Source organism: Ovis canadensis, chromosome 9, assembly GCF_042477335.2.
Source record: "Ovis canadensis isolate MfBH-ARS-UI-01 breed Bighorn chromosome 9, ARS-UI_OviCan_v2, whole genome shotgun sequence".
In the NCBI taxonomy this organism is placed as follows: Eukaryota; Metazoa; Chordata; class Mammalia; order Artiodactyla; family Bovidae; genus Ovis; species Ovis canadensis.
The window spans coordinates 24,260,179-24,277,612 of NC_091253.1; the positions used below are offsets into that span (position 1 = coordinate 24,260,179).

Here is a 17,434-nt window from a genome sequence, read left to right on the forward strand (position 1 = left end):
AGCCGTGAGCCAGGGGCTGTTGGGGAGAGGGCTGCGTCAGGAGGCAGGGTGGGGCTGGGCCGATGGGCAGGGCGGGTTGGCAGGCAGTCGCCATGTGCTCACTGTCTCACTCTTGGTCCCTTTCCTAGTCAGTTTCTAGCATGCAGTGTTTTGGGTAACTTTATTCTCACCTACACAGAAGCACAGAAGAGTTGCAATAATGGTACGTGGAACCACAGTGTTCTTTGCCTGGGCACCCCGATTCTGTGCACGCCGCTCCATCTGCTGCGCTGTCCCCTCTGCTCCGTCCCCTCTGTGGGGACGCCCTTCGGCAGGAGCCCTGTAGGTCCCTCAGGGTATTTGTCGTGCCCAGCCGTGTGAGCGGCCTGTCCCTGCTGGGCCTCCTGCCCCGGGGGCGCAGCGTCCTGCAGGGAGCTGCCGCCCCTCCGCCCCATCGCCCTGTATGTCCTTCTCGCATGCAGTCGAGGTCCTCACTTGACAGACTGTGAGCTGTTACCGTTTGCTCCATTCTAACCGTCCATTTGCCTTCGCACTGGCCTGTGGAGGCCCCTCTGGGCTGCTCCGGCTCCCTCCACGTGGCACCGCCCCTCACCAAGCCTCCTTCGCCCGCACAGCAGAAGCTTCCAGTCTCACCTGGGACTTTGGCTCCACGGGCCCGACTCCTGGGAGCCCAGTAGCTCCTGGTGGTTCTCAGCCGTGGGGGGGCTCTCTCAACAGTGCTGACGGGTGACGGGAGCTTGTCGAGGGGTCTGGGCGGGGGTGTGCCTCCTCCTCGCAGGCCTTCTGGGTTCCCGTCATGGCATGCTCTCAACGTGTATGGCTCTCTGGTGCTCTCACTCGCAGTCTCCTGGTCACCAGGGGTGTTGGACACTTAGGCACAGATGCTCGAGGCCCTTCCTGTCCCCTGTGTCTTTTGTGCTCACAGCCTGGGTCCGTTTTTAATGGCTGGTTTGTCTTCTGCTCCTGAGCCATGGGACCCATCCACTTGTGTAGGGCTCTGTGTCCAGCTTTTCCCACCTCGGAGCCTGGGGTGGGTCCACCAGGGCTCTCGGCCCTCTGGGGGCTTGTGCCGCCAGCCTTGGCCCCCGTTCAGCGTGAGGTCGCGGAGTGAGGTCGCAGACCCCTCCCGGGGGCTCTTGCCTGGCCTGGCGGCGCTCTGCGGCATCGCCTGCCTCTCGCAGCGCCTTTGTGCTGGAGCCTGGCCTCTGCCCTCACGACAGACGCCTGTGTGCTCCGAGAACAGACTCTCCTGCGCCCGCGGGAGCCACCGAGAGCACGCCATGTGGGATTTGAAGAGAGAGGAAAGAGATCACAGCAGGAAGTTCAGCCTGCGGGTGACAGCAGGGGTGCAGAGGGGTTGTGAGACCAGAGCTCTTGGTGCTGAGCTTCAGAGGGCTTGGGGTGCCTCCTCTGGGCCTTCCTGGGGACTCGGTGGGACTGGCAGGGGTCAGGGCGGGCCCTGGGGTGACCCCATCCCCTCTCCTGCCTCCCACCCGCCTGCCTCCCTGCATGATGCTGAAGCAGGTCTCCTCTGGCAGGTTTTTTAGGATTCTATTTTATGAGAACAGGCGGTTACGGCTCCCCGAGTGCTGTAAAAGTTAATGTGATGGCCTCCCTGTGCCTGTGCTCATTTTTATAATTTTTTATTTTATGAAACAGGACAGAGAGCTTAGTGACTTATTACTATTCATTTCGTTTCAATGCAGTAAATATTGATTCAGTTGGGGGTTTTCAATTTAAACCGCTTGGCGATTATATAAAATATTACTGGCCTCTGAAATTATGCTTACCGATCCCTTTGGCTGCTCATTAAGGAAGGAGTGCAGTTGTGGGTCCCTTTGCCTCCATCATTCTAATAGATGGTCTGAGGTGCGTTTCTGTGCGGGAGGTGCCACGGAAAGTGCTGGCGGGGGCCTGACAGCAAGGATGCAACTCTTAATTTGGAAGTCGGTTCAGAGCGAGCCTAGGTGGTTTATTCATTTCTCTGAGTCTAGCAGGCCTTCCGGCTGTCGGCAGCCCTGAGGCCTGAAGCCTGCCTGCCTCCTCGGTGGGGCTTGGGAGGGCCTGGGGCCTTGGCTTCTCACCCCCTTGGTGGTTTCGGGGAGGTGAGGGAGGCCAGCCTTGCCAGGTCACAGCTGCCCCTGTGGGCATAGGGGCTGGGACACCATGGGTGCCTGCTCTCCCTCCAGAACCTGGTCCAGAGGGGCCTTGCTTGGCCTCGTTTAGAGCCCAGTTCCTGGCTGGTAGGCCAGGCGTGGGACACAGGACCCTGAGGGGCCCAGGCTGGCCGCCGTCTTCCCTCTTCTGTCCGTGCTCTGTCAGCGCGCCACCCTGGGTGGGCTGGCACGTGGAGCCCCCGCTCAGGGCTGCCCTGACTTCAAACCAGCTGGTCATCTGGGCCCTGTCTGTCCCCATCCTTCCCAGCGTGGGCAGCTCCAGGGTGGGCTGTGTGAGGTCGGGGGCAGTGGCCAGCACTGCCGGGGCCCAGCACCAAGGAGACGGTGTGCTCGGCAGGGCCACCGGTGCTACACAGCCCCCGGGCGGGGGCGAAGCTGGGCCGTCCTCCTTGGCGAGCTCTGGGCAGACACTGACAGGGGCGTGCAGGCGCCTGTGTGGGGCTCCGTCCGAGCCTCTGGTCCACCTTCCTCGGCGTCCACACGGTGCTGTGACAGTCACCCCTGAGGCAGCTCCGTGCCCCGCTTCCTCCTCGGCTGTGGGGATGCTGGTGTGGGCCCGGGTCATGGGCCCGGGTCGCCGCAGTGTTTGTGGCTAGACTTCATGACAGGTGGCACCAGGGTTCCATCTGTGGAGGGTGTGGGAAGTGGCACACACCAGACTCACCTCTTCTGCATCTCAGGCTGGAGCTGCTGGCACACGGCGCTGGGCCCTTCCCTCTCCAGGCCCACCGCGAGCTGGCCCGGAGCCCAAGGGCCAGGGCGTCTCTCTGGGCTGGTGTCCCTGAGGCCATGCGGGTTGGCAGGAGCCGTGGAGGGCTGGTCGGGCATGGTGGCCCCTGGTGTGGCCTGTGTTCTGCTCCCGCCCAGGCTCTGCCACAGGCCCCTCTGGGACGGTCTCTGTCATCTGCAGCCCCCAGTTGCCCGCCTGCGCTGCTGGTCTCCCGTCTGTGTGTGACTTGCGGGCCCTCCAGCCTTTGGCCTTTTGTCTTCAGTCTCTCTGTCCTGCTTTTCTGTCACTGCCTTCTCACGTCGGTGGCTTTCTCGCTTTCTGTCCCTTTTCTCCACACACGGACACGTGCACCCCTCCCTCTGTCCTGCCCCCTGGCACCTTGGCTGCTGCGGGTGCCTCAAGCAGGGAGGCGAGGAGGCCGCCCGTGTCCCTGGCCCCTCTGGCAGTGACCCTTGAGCCTCCCTTGGCGCAGCCTGGCAGGGCAACGCTGCCCCAGGTCACCCTTGTCCTTGCTGCACGTGAACCCCCCCGCCTGCCCCGCCCCCCCACCGCGTGGACCCCAGGCCATCCACAGCGCACTGCGTCTCGATCGTGGCTCCCCTGCTGCGTGGACCCAGGCCATCCACAGTGCACTGCGTCTCGATCGTGGACGTGCAGCTGGCGTCTCTGCTTTTCGGGAGCTGGCTCAAGTGTCCAGGGCCTGCCTGTCAGCCTTCAGACCAGCAGAAGAAAAGAGTCGGGCAGGTGACACGTCACCCAGGCCAGCCCTGCAGGGCCCCGTGTGACTGGCCACCGCGTGGCTGCCCCACATGCTTGGCAACACGCCTCACGGAGATACCAGTGGATAGGCCAGAGTGCTTCAGAGTAAACCTAGAGGGAATCCTTTCGTTCGCCCGAGCGAAGCTTTGCTCTGCAGGCAGCAGGACTGTCAGAAGGACGCTGGGAGGGTCCCTCAAGGCCCCTCCCCGTGAAGCCCCGTGGGACTTCCCTCAGTCGTGCCCAGGCCCCAGCCACACCTTGCACCAAGCCTTTGTGCGTCTGTGTTGGTGCCCCAGGGGTTCCTGGGGATGAGGAACAGGGAAGCTGAAAATACTGCTCCTGACAGGAAGAAATAAAACGTCCTTGTCACCCAGCGGTTCCTGGGTGCCTTACACAATCAAACACCGTTTTAAACACCACTTTTATCTTGGTTTTAGAGGTGGTAGTAAAGCAGCGTTCAGATAATCAATACCACATTTAACTCTTTGCATATATCAACCTCCAGCCTGGTCGTACCCCAAAGCACAGTTCCCCTCTCAGGGCCTTTGGAGATGGGTGAGGGAAGGTGCTGTTATAGGGGTTTCCCTGGATGGGAAAACAGGCTCCCTGAGTTGGCTGTGGGGTGTGAGGGCTCACTGTGCTGCGGGCCATGCCCTTAAAGGCCCTGCTGGGCCTCAGGCCGCCGGGCTGCTGCCTGTCCCCAAGGCCCCACGTGCGGCTCTCAGGTGCTCTGGGCAGGCAGCTCCCAGCAGGCACGGGCACCCTCGGGTGGGCTGGGCACGTGCTACCCCTGCCAGAGCTCCAGTTAACCTCCCTCTCCCCTCCTGTGCTTGCCCGCCCCCAACACTGTGTGCCCTGCGGGTCCTCAGAGGGGGGCCTTCGGTAACCCCTCAGCCACCCCTTGCCATTTAGGGCTCCATCCAGCATCTGCTGAACCAGACGCCCGGCAGCGTTCGCTCCAGGTGGGAGGGACTGCGGGTGCAGAGGCTCTGTGTGCTGGGACAGGTCTAGCGACTGCTGCCCTCCCCCGCCACCCGCGCTCCCCGCAGGGCGGGACCCTGACCCCGCTGCTGCGAGCCTGACTGGCAGCCTGCCTCCAGGAGTCCGGGCAGCCGGGGAGCGAGCTGGTTTATTTTTCTCTGACTTTCCTCGAAGTCAGCAAGGTTTCTGTGGCTGCCCCGCCCACTCCCCAGAGTAAGGAGCCCCGGTTTAATTTGCGGTTAGATGTCTGTTAAGATTGCGTCCACTTCCCAAGTCAGCACTTAATTGGCAAGGCGCTTGATTTAACAGCGTGGGAGCCTCCACCGGAAAAATGGCTTGAATAAATCACTGCCTGACGCCAGAAAATAGATATAATCTCAGCATTAACTACATTAATAGTAGCAGGAGCCGAATTAAGAAAGCCATAAAGCATAGGCGGGGGAGCATAAATTATGGCCCGGGCTCTGTCCCTCGGCGGGGCTCCTCTGGGGGCCCAGTGGGCGTGTCCGGGGCGGGGCTTGCTTTGGGGCGCGGCCTGCCGGCAGCGGCGCCCCACCCTGCTGGGCTCTGGTCCTTGAAGGGTGGGCTTCGTCCCCCTGCCCTTCAGAGCTCCCCCCACCCCGCCCCTCGCCCTAGTAGGGGTCGTAGGGGCCGAGTGCTTTGCACCTGGATGGTCGTCTGCTGGTAGGTGCCCCAGGTGCTGGCAAGGACTCTGCCGTGTGAGACCCTGTGCAGACTGCGCTGCCTCCACCTCCCGCTCCCGCAGAAGGCTTCCCCCAGGGTTCTGCCTCGCGGGGAAGCCTTCCGGAGGCCTCCCGGGGCTGGCGGTGGAGGTGGATGCGGCCTGAACCGCAGCCTCCTAGGGTGGTGGATGCTGGACTGTAGCCCGGGGGCCGGTCTCCGCGGCGGCTGCCCTAGTCTGCCCTGGTGCCGCAGCAAGGGGCTGTCCTGCTCGGCGGTGACCTACTGTCCGCCTCACTGAGGTGGGTCCATCCAGGTCGGGCCTCGGCCCCTGGGCTATAGGGAGAGTCAGGTGCGCACCTTCTGCCACGCTGGTATGCGTCTTCTGTCCTTCCAGGTGTTAGCTGCCCCTGCCAGAAATTTTGCCTGTTCTCTAGAAGAGATTGCGATCCAGTGTTCATTCAGACTTTGGTGGTTTTTGTTGCTGCCACGCCACCTGGCCTGTGGGATCACAGTTCCCCCAGCAGGGATTGAACACCCGCCTTGGCGGTGGAAGAGCCAGGCCGCTAGACCCACCAGGGAGCTCCTTTAATGTCAGTTGCATTCACGCTCTTTGTTCAGTTCAGCGTTTTTTTTGTGCGCTGATCATTTGCCTCTAGCCTGTTTCTTACAGGTTTTCAGGAATCTAAATATTTGGGGGGGTGGGGGAGACACCTTTTTGGCAGACTGCACATTTTTCCTCAATTTCTGTTTTGCCTTTTGTTTGTAAAGGTTTTTAATGGAACTTTTATGTTTTCTGTGTTCTTAGATCTGTCGGTCTCTTGAGACTTAGTATATATAACACACTGATTTGCTTAGAGCCACTTTCCTTGTCCCATGGTTACATGAGTTCAGTTATTCTCTTCTAGAGCTGTACTTTCTAGTTTTACATTTAAAATTGTAATCTACCTGGAATTTATTTGGAGACTTGGTGTGAGATTAAAGGTCAAATTTAATTTTGTTTAACGCTTATCTGGTTGTCTTCGGAACATTTATTAAACATTCAGACTTTTTCCCATTGTTTAAAAATGTCACCTTTATTATGTAAAATCTTGTTCCTGAACTTGGCCTTCTGAACAGACCTTCGATTTCCATAGGCAAAACGTGTGGTTTGTTTATATTTTCAGTGGTCAGTTCTGTGGATTTTTATCTTGTGTACCTACCACAGGGTGTGCCCATTACCTACCCCCGGACATTACCTACCCCGTGCAGGGTGCTCCCCCCATATGTCCCCACCTACCCTGTGGTCCCTCTCTTATGTCTGGAAAAGCTATGTCTCAAAACTCTTGAAGTTCATATAAGTAGGTTCGTATAATAGGTGCTATTTTATGTGACTCCTTTTGCTTACCGTTTGTTATCCAAACAGACTCTTAGGCTAAAGTCTGAATCCCAGTGTGGCTTTTTGGAGATGAGAGGTGATCAAGGCTGAATGAGGTCGTCAGGGTGGGGCCCTGATCTGATAGAATTTGTGTCTTTATATGAGGAGGAAGAGCTGACAGGGCCTGCTCTCCAGTCACCTCTGCAGGCGCCGTGATCCAGGCTGCTGGCCTCCAGGACTGTGGGGAGATGGGGTGATCTACAGCAGCCTGAGCCAGCTTGTCCTGCTCCTCCCCAGGCATGCCCACACTGCTCTCCGTGTGCTCTCGGTGGACATCTGGGGGCCACTTGTCTCTGCTGCTCTGTCCTGTGGGGCATGCTGCCGAGTGACGAGGAGCTGCAGCCTCAGTGGGCAGGTGGATGCTGGGCAGCGGGCAGCTGGGGAGGACCCCCAGGCTGCACACGTGAGGTAGTGTGCAGTGCCCTGTGCAGTCTTTCACCCACGTTTGTATTAGTTGGTCTTTTTATTGATTTGCTAGTACTCTTTATATATTACGGCTATATTCTTGTGCCAGAGATCTTCTTAGAGTGTGGGGCTTGCCTTCAGTGCTGTCTAGTTTATCAGTCTTCTTTTATGAGTGTCCTGTTTGAGAAATATTTGCCAAGGTCACATTTTCTTCTAGAAGCTTGGCTATTTCAGTGTTTGTATTAAGTCTGAGGTCCCTTATGAGTTAACTTTTACTTGGGGTCTGAGGTGGGGGGGTCAAGGTTTCTTGGTCTCCTTACAGCAAAACGTTTACTGAGCCGATGCCCCCCTCACCCCCACCCCCAGAAATGCAGAGCCAGAGACTGTGCTCTTGCTGGGCTGTGTGTCCTTACCACCCCCCGCCTGTCTGGCCTCCGTATCCCTCAGGTCAGCCATAGGAACACTGGCTTAGTCTCGGCCTTCCCCAGTGGACACCTGCCACAGCGTCACCTGCAGTGCTTGTTCGGCTTTTCCTGGTGGTCCAGCTGGCCCCGCTGGTGGCCTGGCGGCTTCGATGGGCGAGCTTCACTTGTAGTTGGCTCCCTGCTCACCCTCTGGCCCGCAGGAGCTTTTATGCTAAGCTCAGGGGCCTGTCCCTGGGGTTTGCAGGCCCACCACGGCTTCTCCCAGGAGCTGTGCTGTGCTCACACGATTCTGAGAGGAGCCCTCCTGCTGGGGCCTGTGGGGCGGGTCGCCTGCCTCCCCCATCTCCCCTCTTCCTGAGTCTCTTCAGGTAGCCGTGACACGAGGGTCCCTGATGGCGGGGGCTTGTGGTGTCTGGGGGTGTTGTGATGTTTCCACTGTGTCGTGTGTCCCTGGCTTGGGCCGCCCTCCAGTGCCTCTCAGCTCGGCCGTGTCCAGGTACTGGGGCCCCTTCATGGCATGCATGTGAGCGTGAGTGTCCTAGGGCTCCCCAGAGGGGCGCAGGCAACTGGTGTGAGACCCAGAGGTGAAGAGGGGCTGCAGCTGCAGGGACAGGGAGGCTCGAGCAAGGCGGACAGTGGCGCTAAGTCCTGGGGCCAGTGATGGGTCTGCGTGGTGGCAGGGGGAGCTGGAGAGACAGCGTGGGGTCCAGGTGGCCAGCGCCCTCCCACTCTGAGCAGTAGGCCCTGCACGGGGCTCAGCGAGGGACAGGCTGTGAGCGGTGTCCTGGGAAGGGCCGGCTCTAGTGTGCAGAGAGCCAAGTGCCGGCCAGCAGTGCTTCCAAGGAAGGTGAGGGCAGAGACCCCAAGTGAGATCACCAGGCAAGATGTGATGGGAGGCCTTGCGAAGGCGTGCAGCCCTCTGCCGCCAGAGGCCAAGCAGGCAGACTTTTGATCGGGGCTTCAGCAAGACCTGTCCTGCCCAGAGGATAGTGACAGGCAGCAGCTGCCAGGGCTCCCGGGGAGGTGGTGGTGGGGTGCGCTCTGGGCTGGCCTTCATGCCCTTGGTGATGGGGTTTGAGCCACGGACACCAGGGCACAGAGGAGGGGTTGCAGTGAGGGGGCTGTGTGGGCAGCGGGGCTGACGGCAGGCCCAGAGTGGAGGAGGGAGCCCCAGGAGGTGCCCCCTGGGGTGTTCTCCAGGAGCCAGTGAGCCAGGTGGGGCCTCAACTTGCTGAGTTCCTCCCAGAGGACTCGGGGCGCAAGTTCTGCTACCCCAGCTTCCTTCCGTCCCCTCTTGCCCACGTGGGGAGAGGACAGGGATGGGCAAACTGGACTTCATATGCACAGCGGGCTGGGGCTAGGGTGTCAGTGGGCCAGAGAGAGAGAAGGACGCCCGGAGCGAGGGGTGCTGGAGGGGTGGCTGCGGCAGGGCCAGGCCCTCCCCGCCCTCCCCAGTGTCAGGCCTGGGGTCTGAGCGACAGCCCGGCCTGCAGGATGGCACCGGGGAGCAAGGATCGGGGCAGCTGAGCCGGCCCCCTGGCCTGTGCCCGGCACGCTGAGCTCTGCACTCGGAGGGGGGCCACTAAGGCCCAGTGATACCTGCTTTTTGTAGCTAACACACAAAACACCAATATCTTCAGCTAAAATGGATTTTTAAAAGTGTCATTTTATGGAGAATTTTACTTTCTATCTTGTTGTTTATTAGGCTCTTAAAGGGAAAGCTTGTAATGCATCCATTGATCGCAGTACCGATTGAATAGATGAGAGCACATAAAACAGCCCCCGCTCCTTAAGCAGCTGCCGTGCTCGCACTGGGGGCAGTTAGTGTCCCCCCACCTCCCGGTGCCGCTGGCCACGGTGCCCCCGAGTCACTTCTGCTTGTGGCTGGGGAGAGCCGGGGCAGCGGCCCCTGGGGAAGGAGCGGGGCCTTCAGGTGTGTCCGCACCCCCACCCCCAGTCCCTCCCAAGCGCTCAGCCTGCACCCTGGCCCGCCAGCCTTCTCGGGGGCCGTTCTGTCCTTGCTGTGACCCACCAGGGTCCTCAGGCCTCAGCTCCCACCCAGGCCGCAGCCCCCAGCCACTGTGAGCAGGTGCGTCCTGGGAAGCCCAGCCATCACCTCGGCCCTGCCGCAAGGTGGCCAGAGCTCAGCGGGCAGGTGGGCACACTCGGGAGGAGGGTCCTAGGAGACCAGGTGGCCCCAGTCACCCTGAGACCCACGCCGTCCGTCCGTCCGCTGAGTTCCTGGCCCTCCTGCCCTGCCACCCCGCCTGGGCCCTTGTCCCCAGCGTGTTCTGTCAGCACCTGTGGGACCAGCCTGTGGGGCGCTGGGCGTCAGCGTTTCCGCGGAAAGCCCGCTTAAGCAGTTTGCAGCCGTCACGGTGGCGGCGCCAAGCCTGACCTACTTGGGATTCGCTGCGCGGCCGCCTGGCGCCCTTCTGCTGACGGCGCACTCCTCGCTTGCTCAAGCTGCGCGGAACCTGCTCCACGTCCTGAAAACTGCTTCCCCGCTTGTTTTCTCTGCTCCAGGCAGGCTGCCCACCTCCTGGCCTGCCATGCTGAGCCAAAGGCCTTTCCTGGTGTGAGTGCCCACACGTCCCGGCTCCCGCCCACCAAGGCCGCCCCACGTTTCTCTGATGGGCCCCCGGCAGACCCCAGGGTGGGAGACTCAGGTGGTCCCCAAGCCTCCCTCCTGGTGTGCGCTCACCCTGCACGAGTCCCTGGAGCCTGCAACTTGCCAGCACGGCCCCTGTCCCAGGTGCTTGCTCCCAGGTGTGACTGGGCCCTGTATAGGGTCAGGGGAGGCTTCCCAAGGCCCCGACAGCCGAGCTTGGGCTCAGGGCAGGACTCAGGTGATGGCAGAGGCCCAGCATATGCATAGGCCCTGCGCAAGGATGGACAGCAGGCGCTGGGAGCAGTGGGGGGAGCCCTGCAGCAGAGCAGGGAGCGCTGCTGGAGTGAGGGGAGGTGACGGGAACTGGATCAGATGCGAGGTGTTCAGATGAACTGACCGGACAGGGTGCGGCGGGGACCCCGCCAGGGAGTATCAGTGAAGGCAGGGCCCCAGACTGCCTCTGGGGCGAGAGAGGAGGCTGGCTCAGGGAGGCAGGGTCCTCGGTGACTGGGGTCTGGCCTGTGGTCCCCAGAGAGATGAGTCTCCAGGAGGAGGCAGGGGACGCAGACTGTGGGGACTGGGAAGAACGTGCCAGCAAGACGCCTCTGTGCTGAGAGGCCTTCCTGTGGGGAAGGCAGCCCTTAGTTCCACCAGCAGCTCCCTGTCCACGTGTGGGCCCCTTGGCCTGGCCCTGTCCCCAGGGGCTCCCCACCCTCTCTGGGTGCACAGGACCCGCCCTTGCCAGGCTGCCTTAGGACTGGGTGCTGAGAGGCAGTGGCATCGTCAGCACTGGGTGTGCTGGAACCGGGCCCCTTCAGCTCCTGTGTGCTCCTGCGGCTCTGGCCAGGCAGCGGCAGCCAAGGCAGAGTCTGCGTCAGGGCTGGAGGTGGGCACGGCTCCAGGGTGGAGCTTGTCCTGCCTTGGGCATCCTGGAGGCTGGGGCCGCTTCCGGAGTCTCCCCGGCCCGGCCGGCCTTCTGCCCCTTGCCTCCCTGCACCCTCAGGGGGAGCCACTCTGCGGCCTTCAGGTGACACAGCCCCACAGGCTGCCTGTCCCCGGCCCGGGGCCTGGGGTGCGCTCACTGTGCGTCAGGTCCTGTCAGTGGGCTGGCGAGCCGTGTGTGCATGCGTGTTTGGGAGCCCGTCTACCTGCGGTTCTTTGGGTGCACACCTGTGCTCCAGGCTGCCAGGCCACTAGCGAGGATCCCTGGGTGGGCCCATCTCAGCCGGGCAGCTCGAGAAGCAGACTGGGGCAGGCGCCCCGCACACAGTGTTGGGCCTGCACCAACCTGCTTGGGCAGTGGCCAGGGAGCGTGCAGGGAGCCCAGGGGGACTCTGGCAGGGTGGGCTCGGCACTGCTGGGGGGGCTGCCCTGAAGGGTGGGCTCGGCACTGCTTAGGGGGGTGCCCTGCAGGGTGGGCTCAGCATTACTGGGGTGGGGCGCCCTGCAGGGTGGGCTCGGCGCTACTCGGGGGGCCACCCTGCAGGGGGTCTCGGCACTGCTTGGTGAGGGGTCCTGCAGACCCAGCAGAGGATGTGCCACAGTCATCCCGGCTCTTGGGAGAGCCTTCCTGTCCTGCCCAGACTGATGCCCTGGCTCTCAGGGTCCTGCTTCCATGGGACTGTCCTCTTGCTTCCTGGGCACAGCAGCTGAGAGGGTACCTTGGAGGGCAGAGCCCCTGGGAGCTCCTGGACGGCCTCGGGCCCGGAACGTTGCAGCTGCTCCCTGGGCAGTGGACATATGGATCGCTTTTCTTTTTAAACCTACTTTTGCGGTGTGTGTGTCTTTCTCCCCATTACCAGCTCTTTTCATTTAAAATGTTATCTCCCCCCAACCCCATCCTTCGTGGCCCCCCGGTGGGGGGGGGGCAGGAGAAGCCCAGCCCTCACCCCAGTGTAGTCAAGGTTATGGTGATAAATCCTGGGGCATTGTCACTTCTATTCGGAGTAAATTGGCTGGCCGCTTTCGGGCTGAAGGAAAGATAATTTGCTGTAGTATTTCAAATGGATTAGAAATGGATTTGAAGGGAAAGTTCATGCCTCCCATTACAAAGGCGAGAAAGAGGACTATCTTAAGGCACGGTTCCCTCCCTGGCCTTCATTATCCACGCTTAATACCTTTCCTATTTTCCAGCGTTAATGAAATTTCCTGGCGGCGTGGGCCTGCCGGACGGATGGGAGAAGGCTTTAGGTCTGAGGCTCCTGTTGTAGAAAAGGAATTACAGGCCCTTGCCGCGAGGGCAGGAGCGTTCCCCGGGTCCTTGGCCCTGCTATTATCTCATTAATTTTATCCCCTCTTCTCAATACAGCTCGTTTCCAAAGGCTGTCCTCTCCATTAGGGTAACAATTTACTGGAGTGCCGTGACACCCACAGCAGTGAGAGGCTGTGAGGCGTTTGGGGCAAGCACCCCCAGCCCAGTGTTCCAGCCCCCACCTACCCCAGTGTCTGCTGCCCACAGGCCCAGAGTCAGCGGGCCCAGTGGGTGAGGACAGGCAGAGGGGGCCCACGGGCGCAGGGCCCTCTCCGAGTTGTTGGGGGCGCCCACCTCCTCCCCGGTGGCCCCAGGATGCCATATGAGGACGGGGCTCCTCCCAGCCTGGCTCCCAGGCTCCAGCCCTGCCGCAGCACTGCACCCAGGCCCCGCCCTGAGGCCCGTGTACGTGGGTCCTCAGGCCCGATTGTACACGTGGGCCATGAGCACAGAGCGGAGGCCTGCTGCACCCCCACCCCACCCCGCGGCCCGGGGCAGAGCCCAGGAGCAGGTCTTCTCTCTAGAAAGAGGGGCCGGGTTGGTTGGTCATACTTATCCATAAGAATAGCCATTCCCAGGCCCTCCGTCCTCCACCCGCTGGGCCTGCCAGGACTGCCCGCCGTGTGCTGCTGGGATCCATAGCTTCGCCTGCGTGCCTGCCTCTGGGGGTGGTGTCCTGTCCAGCCTTAGCCCGGAGCGCGTGCCCAAGGAGGGGGCGCTTCCTCACCCCCTGGAGGGCTGGTCTTAGGGCGTCCGTGGCTCTGCTTCCTCCCCTCCACTGTCTCAGAGGCGTCATGCAGCCTGTGTCTCACATTTCATGGGGGCCAGCGCGGTGGACTGAGGGAAGGTGGGGGAGGGGGTGCCCCAGCGAGGCGAGGACGGCTGAGAGGGCCCTGTTCCTGCAAGTGCGTCCTGGCATCTGGGAGCACAGCCTGTTGAGGGGGCACTGGGGTGGTGCCCTGATGGTGAATCCCCATCCGGCCCCCCGCCCAGGGCACATTGACGGAAGGGCAGCTGCTTTGTGGGCAGGAGGCCCCTGAGGACTCCGGGCAGTGCGGGGCTGGCGCTGTGGGCGCCTCTTGGCCTTGAGCTGGGGGCTGTGGTGACCACTGGCTGGGCTCCACTCACCGTGGGGGTCGGGGCTCAGGCCAGGCTGAGCCTTTGGGCAGTGTCCAGGATGCCTGCAGGGGCTCCAGAGCTCCCAAGGCTGACGGGCTTCTTCAGTGAGGGTGGACCCCCATCCTCGCCCCTCCTCAGCCCCTCCCCGCCTTGGAGGAGCCCAGGAGACACATCAGGCGCCCACTGGGCATGCAGATGCCCCAAGCCCAAGGCGTGAGACTTGGGTCCCGGGGTCTGGGGAGGGCCTGGGGTCTGGCTATCTCCCCAGCGCTCGGCTAGGCCAGGGAGCGGGCAGCGGGAGCCCCTCTGGCGCAGCCAGGGTGGGCAGGGCTGCCAAGGACCCTTGGTGGGGGTCGCTCCCTCCAAGATTGGTGTTTGTGAACTTGAATTTTAATTAAGGGAAACTGGGTCAAGTACTTTCTGGAGGCCTGCTTGGCGCTTCCCGCCTGACGCTGCAGCTTCAGGTCTCAGCGCGCCTGGCTGCTGAGAGCAGCCTGCAGGTGGGGAGTCAGGCCAGTGGTGGGCCACCTGTGGGGCCTGCTCTGCACCGCAGACCCAGATCGGGGCCTCCCCGCCACGTGGCCCCTGGGTTGCCAGAAGAGCACGTTCTGCCTCCCCAGTGGAGCTGGAGTTTGTAGGCTCCCGTGGGAGGGGCTTCAGGGCATGGGAGCCTCAGCAGGAGGTGCTGGGGAGCCCAGGACCCCCGGACGACCCGGAGCTGCGGCTGGTGGTCCCACCCTGCTGCAGCAGAGGCGACACTCCCGCCCAGCTCTGCCAGTGGCCCAGACTTGCCTTGAGCTAAGAGAGAACTGAGCTCAATTTGCATAAGTAGGTTTCTGCTAAGACACGCAGAAGGTCAAGGCCAAGTCGTTCTGGAGTCCTGAGCCCCTCCTGTGGCAGCTCAAGGAGCAGCCCACCAAGGCAGCTGCAGGCCCACTTCTGTGGGACCTGAGTTGTGGGTTATGGCCCCTGTCTGCTTCGGCCAGGGGGTCTGTGGGGGACTTCTGACCCATCTGCCCTTGGGTTGGCCTGGGCCTGCACCCAGGTGACCTCCAGGCCTTTACCAGCCCTTGACCTTGAGGGGACTCCATTTCAGCCCCCAGATAGCTTCCCTGGGTTGGAGGTCGGTGAGGCTGTCCCTTCCTGGTCGTGATGCCAGGCGCTCCGTGCAGAGGACAGAGGAGCGGAGGGTGGGCAGAGGCCCTTGCTGATCTCACAGCATGGCCGTCCCAGAGCCAGGGTGCACCATGGGGCGGCGTCCAGGAGGCATCCCGGATACCGGTGACCCTCAGGGCTGCCTTAGTGCTGGCACTGAGGGCTTTCCCCAACAAAAGTGCCCCAGCCTCAGAGGTGGGGTTGAGGGTGCCACCTCCTGGGCCCTTGGACGGTGGGGGACAGAGGTCTTCTGACCACCCCAGGGCTGAGCTGACGGTCCTTCCTGTCTCTGCAGGTCCCTGGCGCTGAACACCCTGCGTCCCGCCGCAGGTGGGAAAGCCCAGACCGGCTCCCCTCGGTGGCGGAGCAAAGGCTACCGCTGCATTGGAGGCGTCCTCTATAAGGTGTCGGCCAACAAGCTCTCCAAGACCTACAGCCGGCCTGGCGGGGACGGGGGCAGCAGGCCCCTGCTGCGCACAGGTGAGGCCCCTGGGGGGGTGCTGTGCCTGTGCTCTTGCGAGGGCGCCCCGACAGCGTCCTGGAGCTGCCCCTGCCGAGGCGGCAGCAGCAGGGAGGCCCCCAGGGCACGCAGGCTGCACCCGCCTCTCGCTTGGCTGAGCCTCCTCTGATTTTCCGTGTTTTGCTCCTGGACAAAGGAGATGAGCCAGGTATGGTAAACACGGCCCAGCGAGTGAACACCTGGGGCCGTGGTGCCTGATCGCATTGGCAATGGCTCCCAACTGTGCTCGGAGGCGCCGACACCCCCACGGGCACGCCTGCGGGCCTGGGGAGACAGGCCACGGAGAAGGAAATGCTTCAGATTCGCTTATTGTACAAATTAACTAGAAAGTGTTTTGGTTTCAGTCCAATTTTACTGCTTTCCTTTTCTTTCAAAAAAAAGGTGGGATTTACAGGGGCTGTGGGGATTGCACCGGCCCAGCTACCCTCAGTCCTTAGCCTGACCACCTTAGAAGGGCAGAAAGGAGAAGAGCCCAGCTCAGGAAGTAGGTGGTGGGGTGCAGGGCCAGCTGGCGCAGGAGACAGTGGAGGGCCCCCCGGAACCTCCTCTCTGCCAGGACAGCTGCAGGGGGCTGGGGCCCAGGGCTCTGCTCCCCCATGCGCCCTGTCCCGCCCTCTGCCCGGTGGAGCCACAGGTACAGTCTTGTCTCTGACGCCCTCGCCGGCACATGTGGTCTGTGGGCCTCACAAACAGCTCTGGATGTCTCAGAGCCCAACTCTGTCCTCCCCAAATCTGGGGCCTGCACAGGGCTCAGCCAGGTGGTGTCCCCGGGGCCCTTACACACGAGCCCACGAGGGCTGTGGAGCGACCAGGTCTCTCTGTGGGCCTTGCTTTCTGCCCCCTCGGGCTGGGCGCTGGGGACTGTCCTGACTCTGGCGGAATCCCAGGCTGCACGCGAGGCCTATCCTGAATGGACTGGTGGGCTCTGGGGGGCACCCATGACCTGGGCTGCTCCTCCCTGCAGGGCGCCCGCCGGCGGAAGGAAGACGCGGGTTTGCCCCCTCACAGTCCAGCAGCCCTGTCTGGTCAGGGCAGGCGGGGGGCTGCCTTCGAGGGGTGGGGGTATGTCCCCCTTCCCCTGGGGGCCCCTCCACCTGGGCTGGCAGCAGCCGGAGGAGTGGCCGCACTTCTTCCTGGGGGGTCACCACACTGAGTGCTGAGCTCCACAGAACCCACCTCCCCTGCAGAGCTGCCGGGGTGTCTTGGCCTTCCCCAGCCTTCTCCCCCGGCCCCCCAGCCGCTGGGCCTATGGTGAGGACAGAGGCCGCCTCCCTGCCCACCTGCTCCTGCGGGCTGCCGCTGCCCACGCCCTGCTAACCAGTCAGCTGGGGTAGCCCCCCACCTCCGTGTGGGGGCAAGGAGGTGGGGTTTGGGGTACAGACCACAGGGGAGCCTGTCCCAGGGACACAAGGCTGGCCAGACAGCACCAGCCACCTGGACCCCTGCCCGGTGGCCAGCTCCTGGCTTTAAGGAGAGTGGATTGCTCCCAGCTGTGGGAATGCCCACAGACTAGCAGCTCACTTAGATGAGTAATAATTAAAGAAATAAATTTTCTTCTCTGGTGTCAACAGAACTGTGACTTCAGCAAGAAAGTGCAGCCTTCCTTGGGGGACACGGGGGCTCCACCCCCCCTTCCTGGCTACAGGACTCTCAGCACAGCCTCAGCCCCGTTGGGGTGCCCGCCATCCCAGGCTTTGTGGGGAACAGCCATGCCCTGCCTGTCTTTTAGCTCCAGGGGCAGGGCCTTCTAGTAGGCACACCTCACTTCCCTGGAACCGGAACCAAGCACTTCCTCCTGGTCTAAGTCTGCCTGCCCACAGGACCCAGCCAGGGGCCCCTCCCCATAGGCTTCAGCCCACATGGGTCAGCCGTAAGAGCCTGCAGGGCCCTGCGGTAGAGCAGACCCCGAGTCTCCTGCCCCAGCCCCCTTGCTCAGCCTGCGCTGCAGGACTGGCTCCCAGGCTTGTTCTGAGCCCCAGGCCCCAGGCGTAGGCTGTGGGGGGGGGGGGGGGCAGTCTCTCTGCTGCCAGCCTGTGTCTGTGGGCCCTGGGCAGGTGGGGGGTCGCTGCACCTCACCTGTAACCTGTGACCTGTCACCCCCTCCCTGGGTGCTGCAGCGTCATGCAGAGCTGCATGTGAGAGAGGGTCCCCCTGGTTGGTCAGTCTGCCCCTGCGCATCCAAGGCCCTGCCCCATGGCCTCTG

General features: G+C 62.3%; 1 protein-coding gene across 1 annotated transcript in view; it reads left to right on the forward strand.

The window, feature by feature from the left end:
- The window catches only part of ZC3H3 (zinc finger CCCH-type containing 3), a 62,214-nt gene that overhangs the window by 31,033 nt on the left and 13,747 nt on the right, over positions 1 to 17,434 (forward strand). The window contains exon 5 of the mRNA XM_069599586.1: positions 15,007 to 15,191. Coding sequence (XP_069455687.1) covers positions 15,007 to 15,191 — 185 coding nt within the window. The remainder of the gene's footprint in view (positions 1 to 15,006; positions 15,192 to 17,434) is intronic.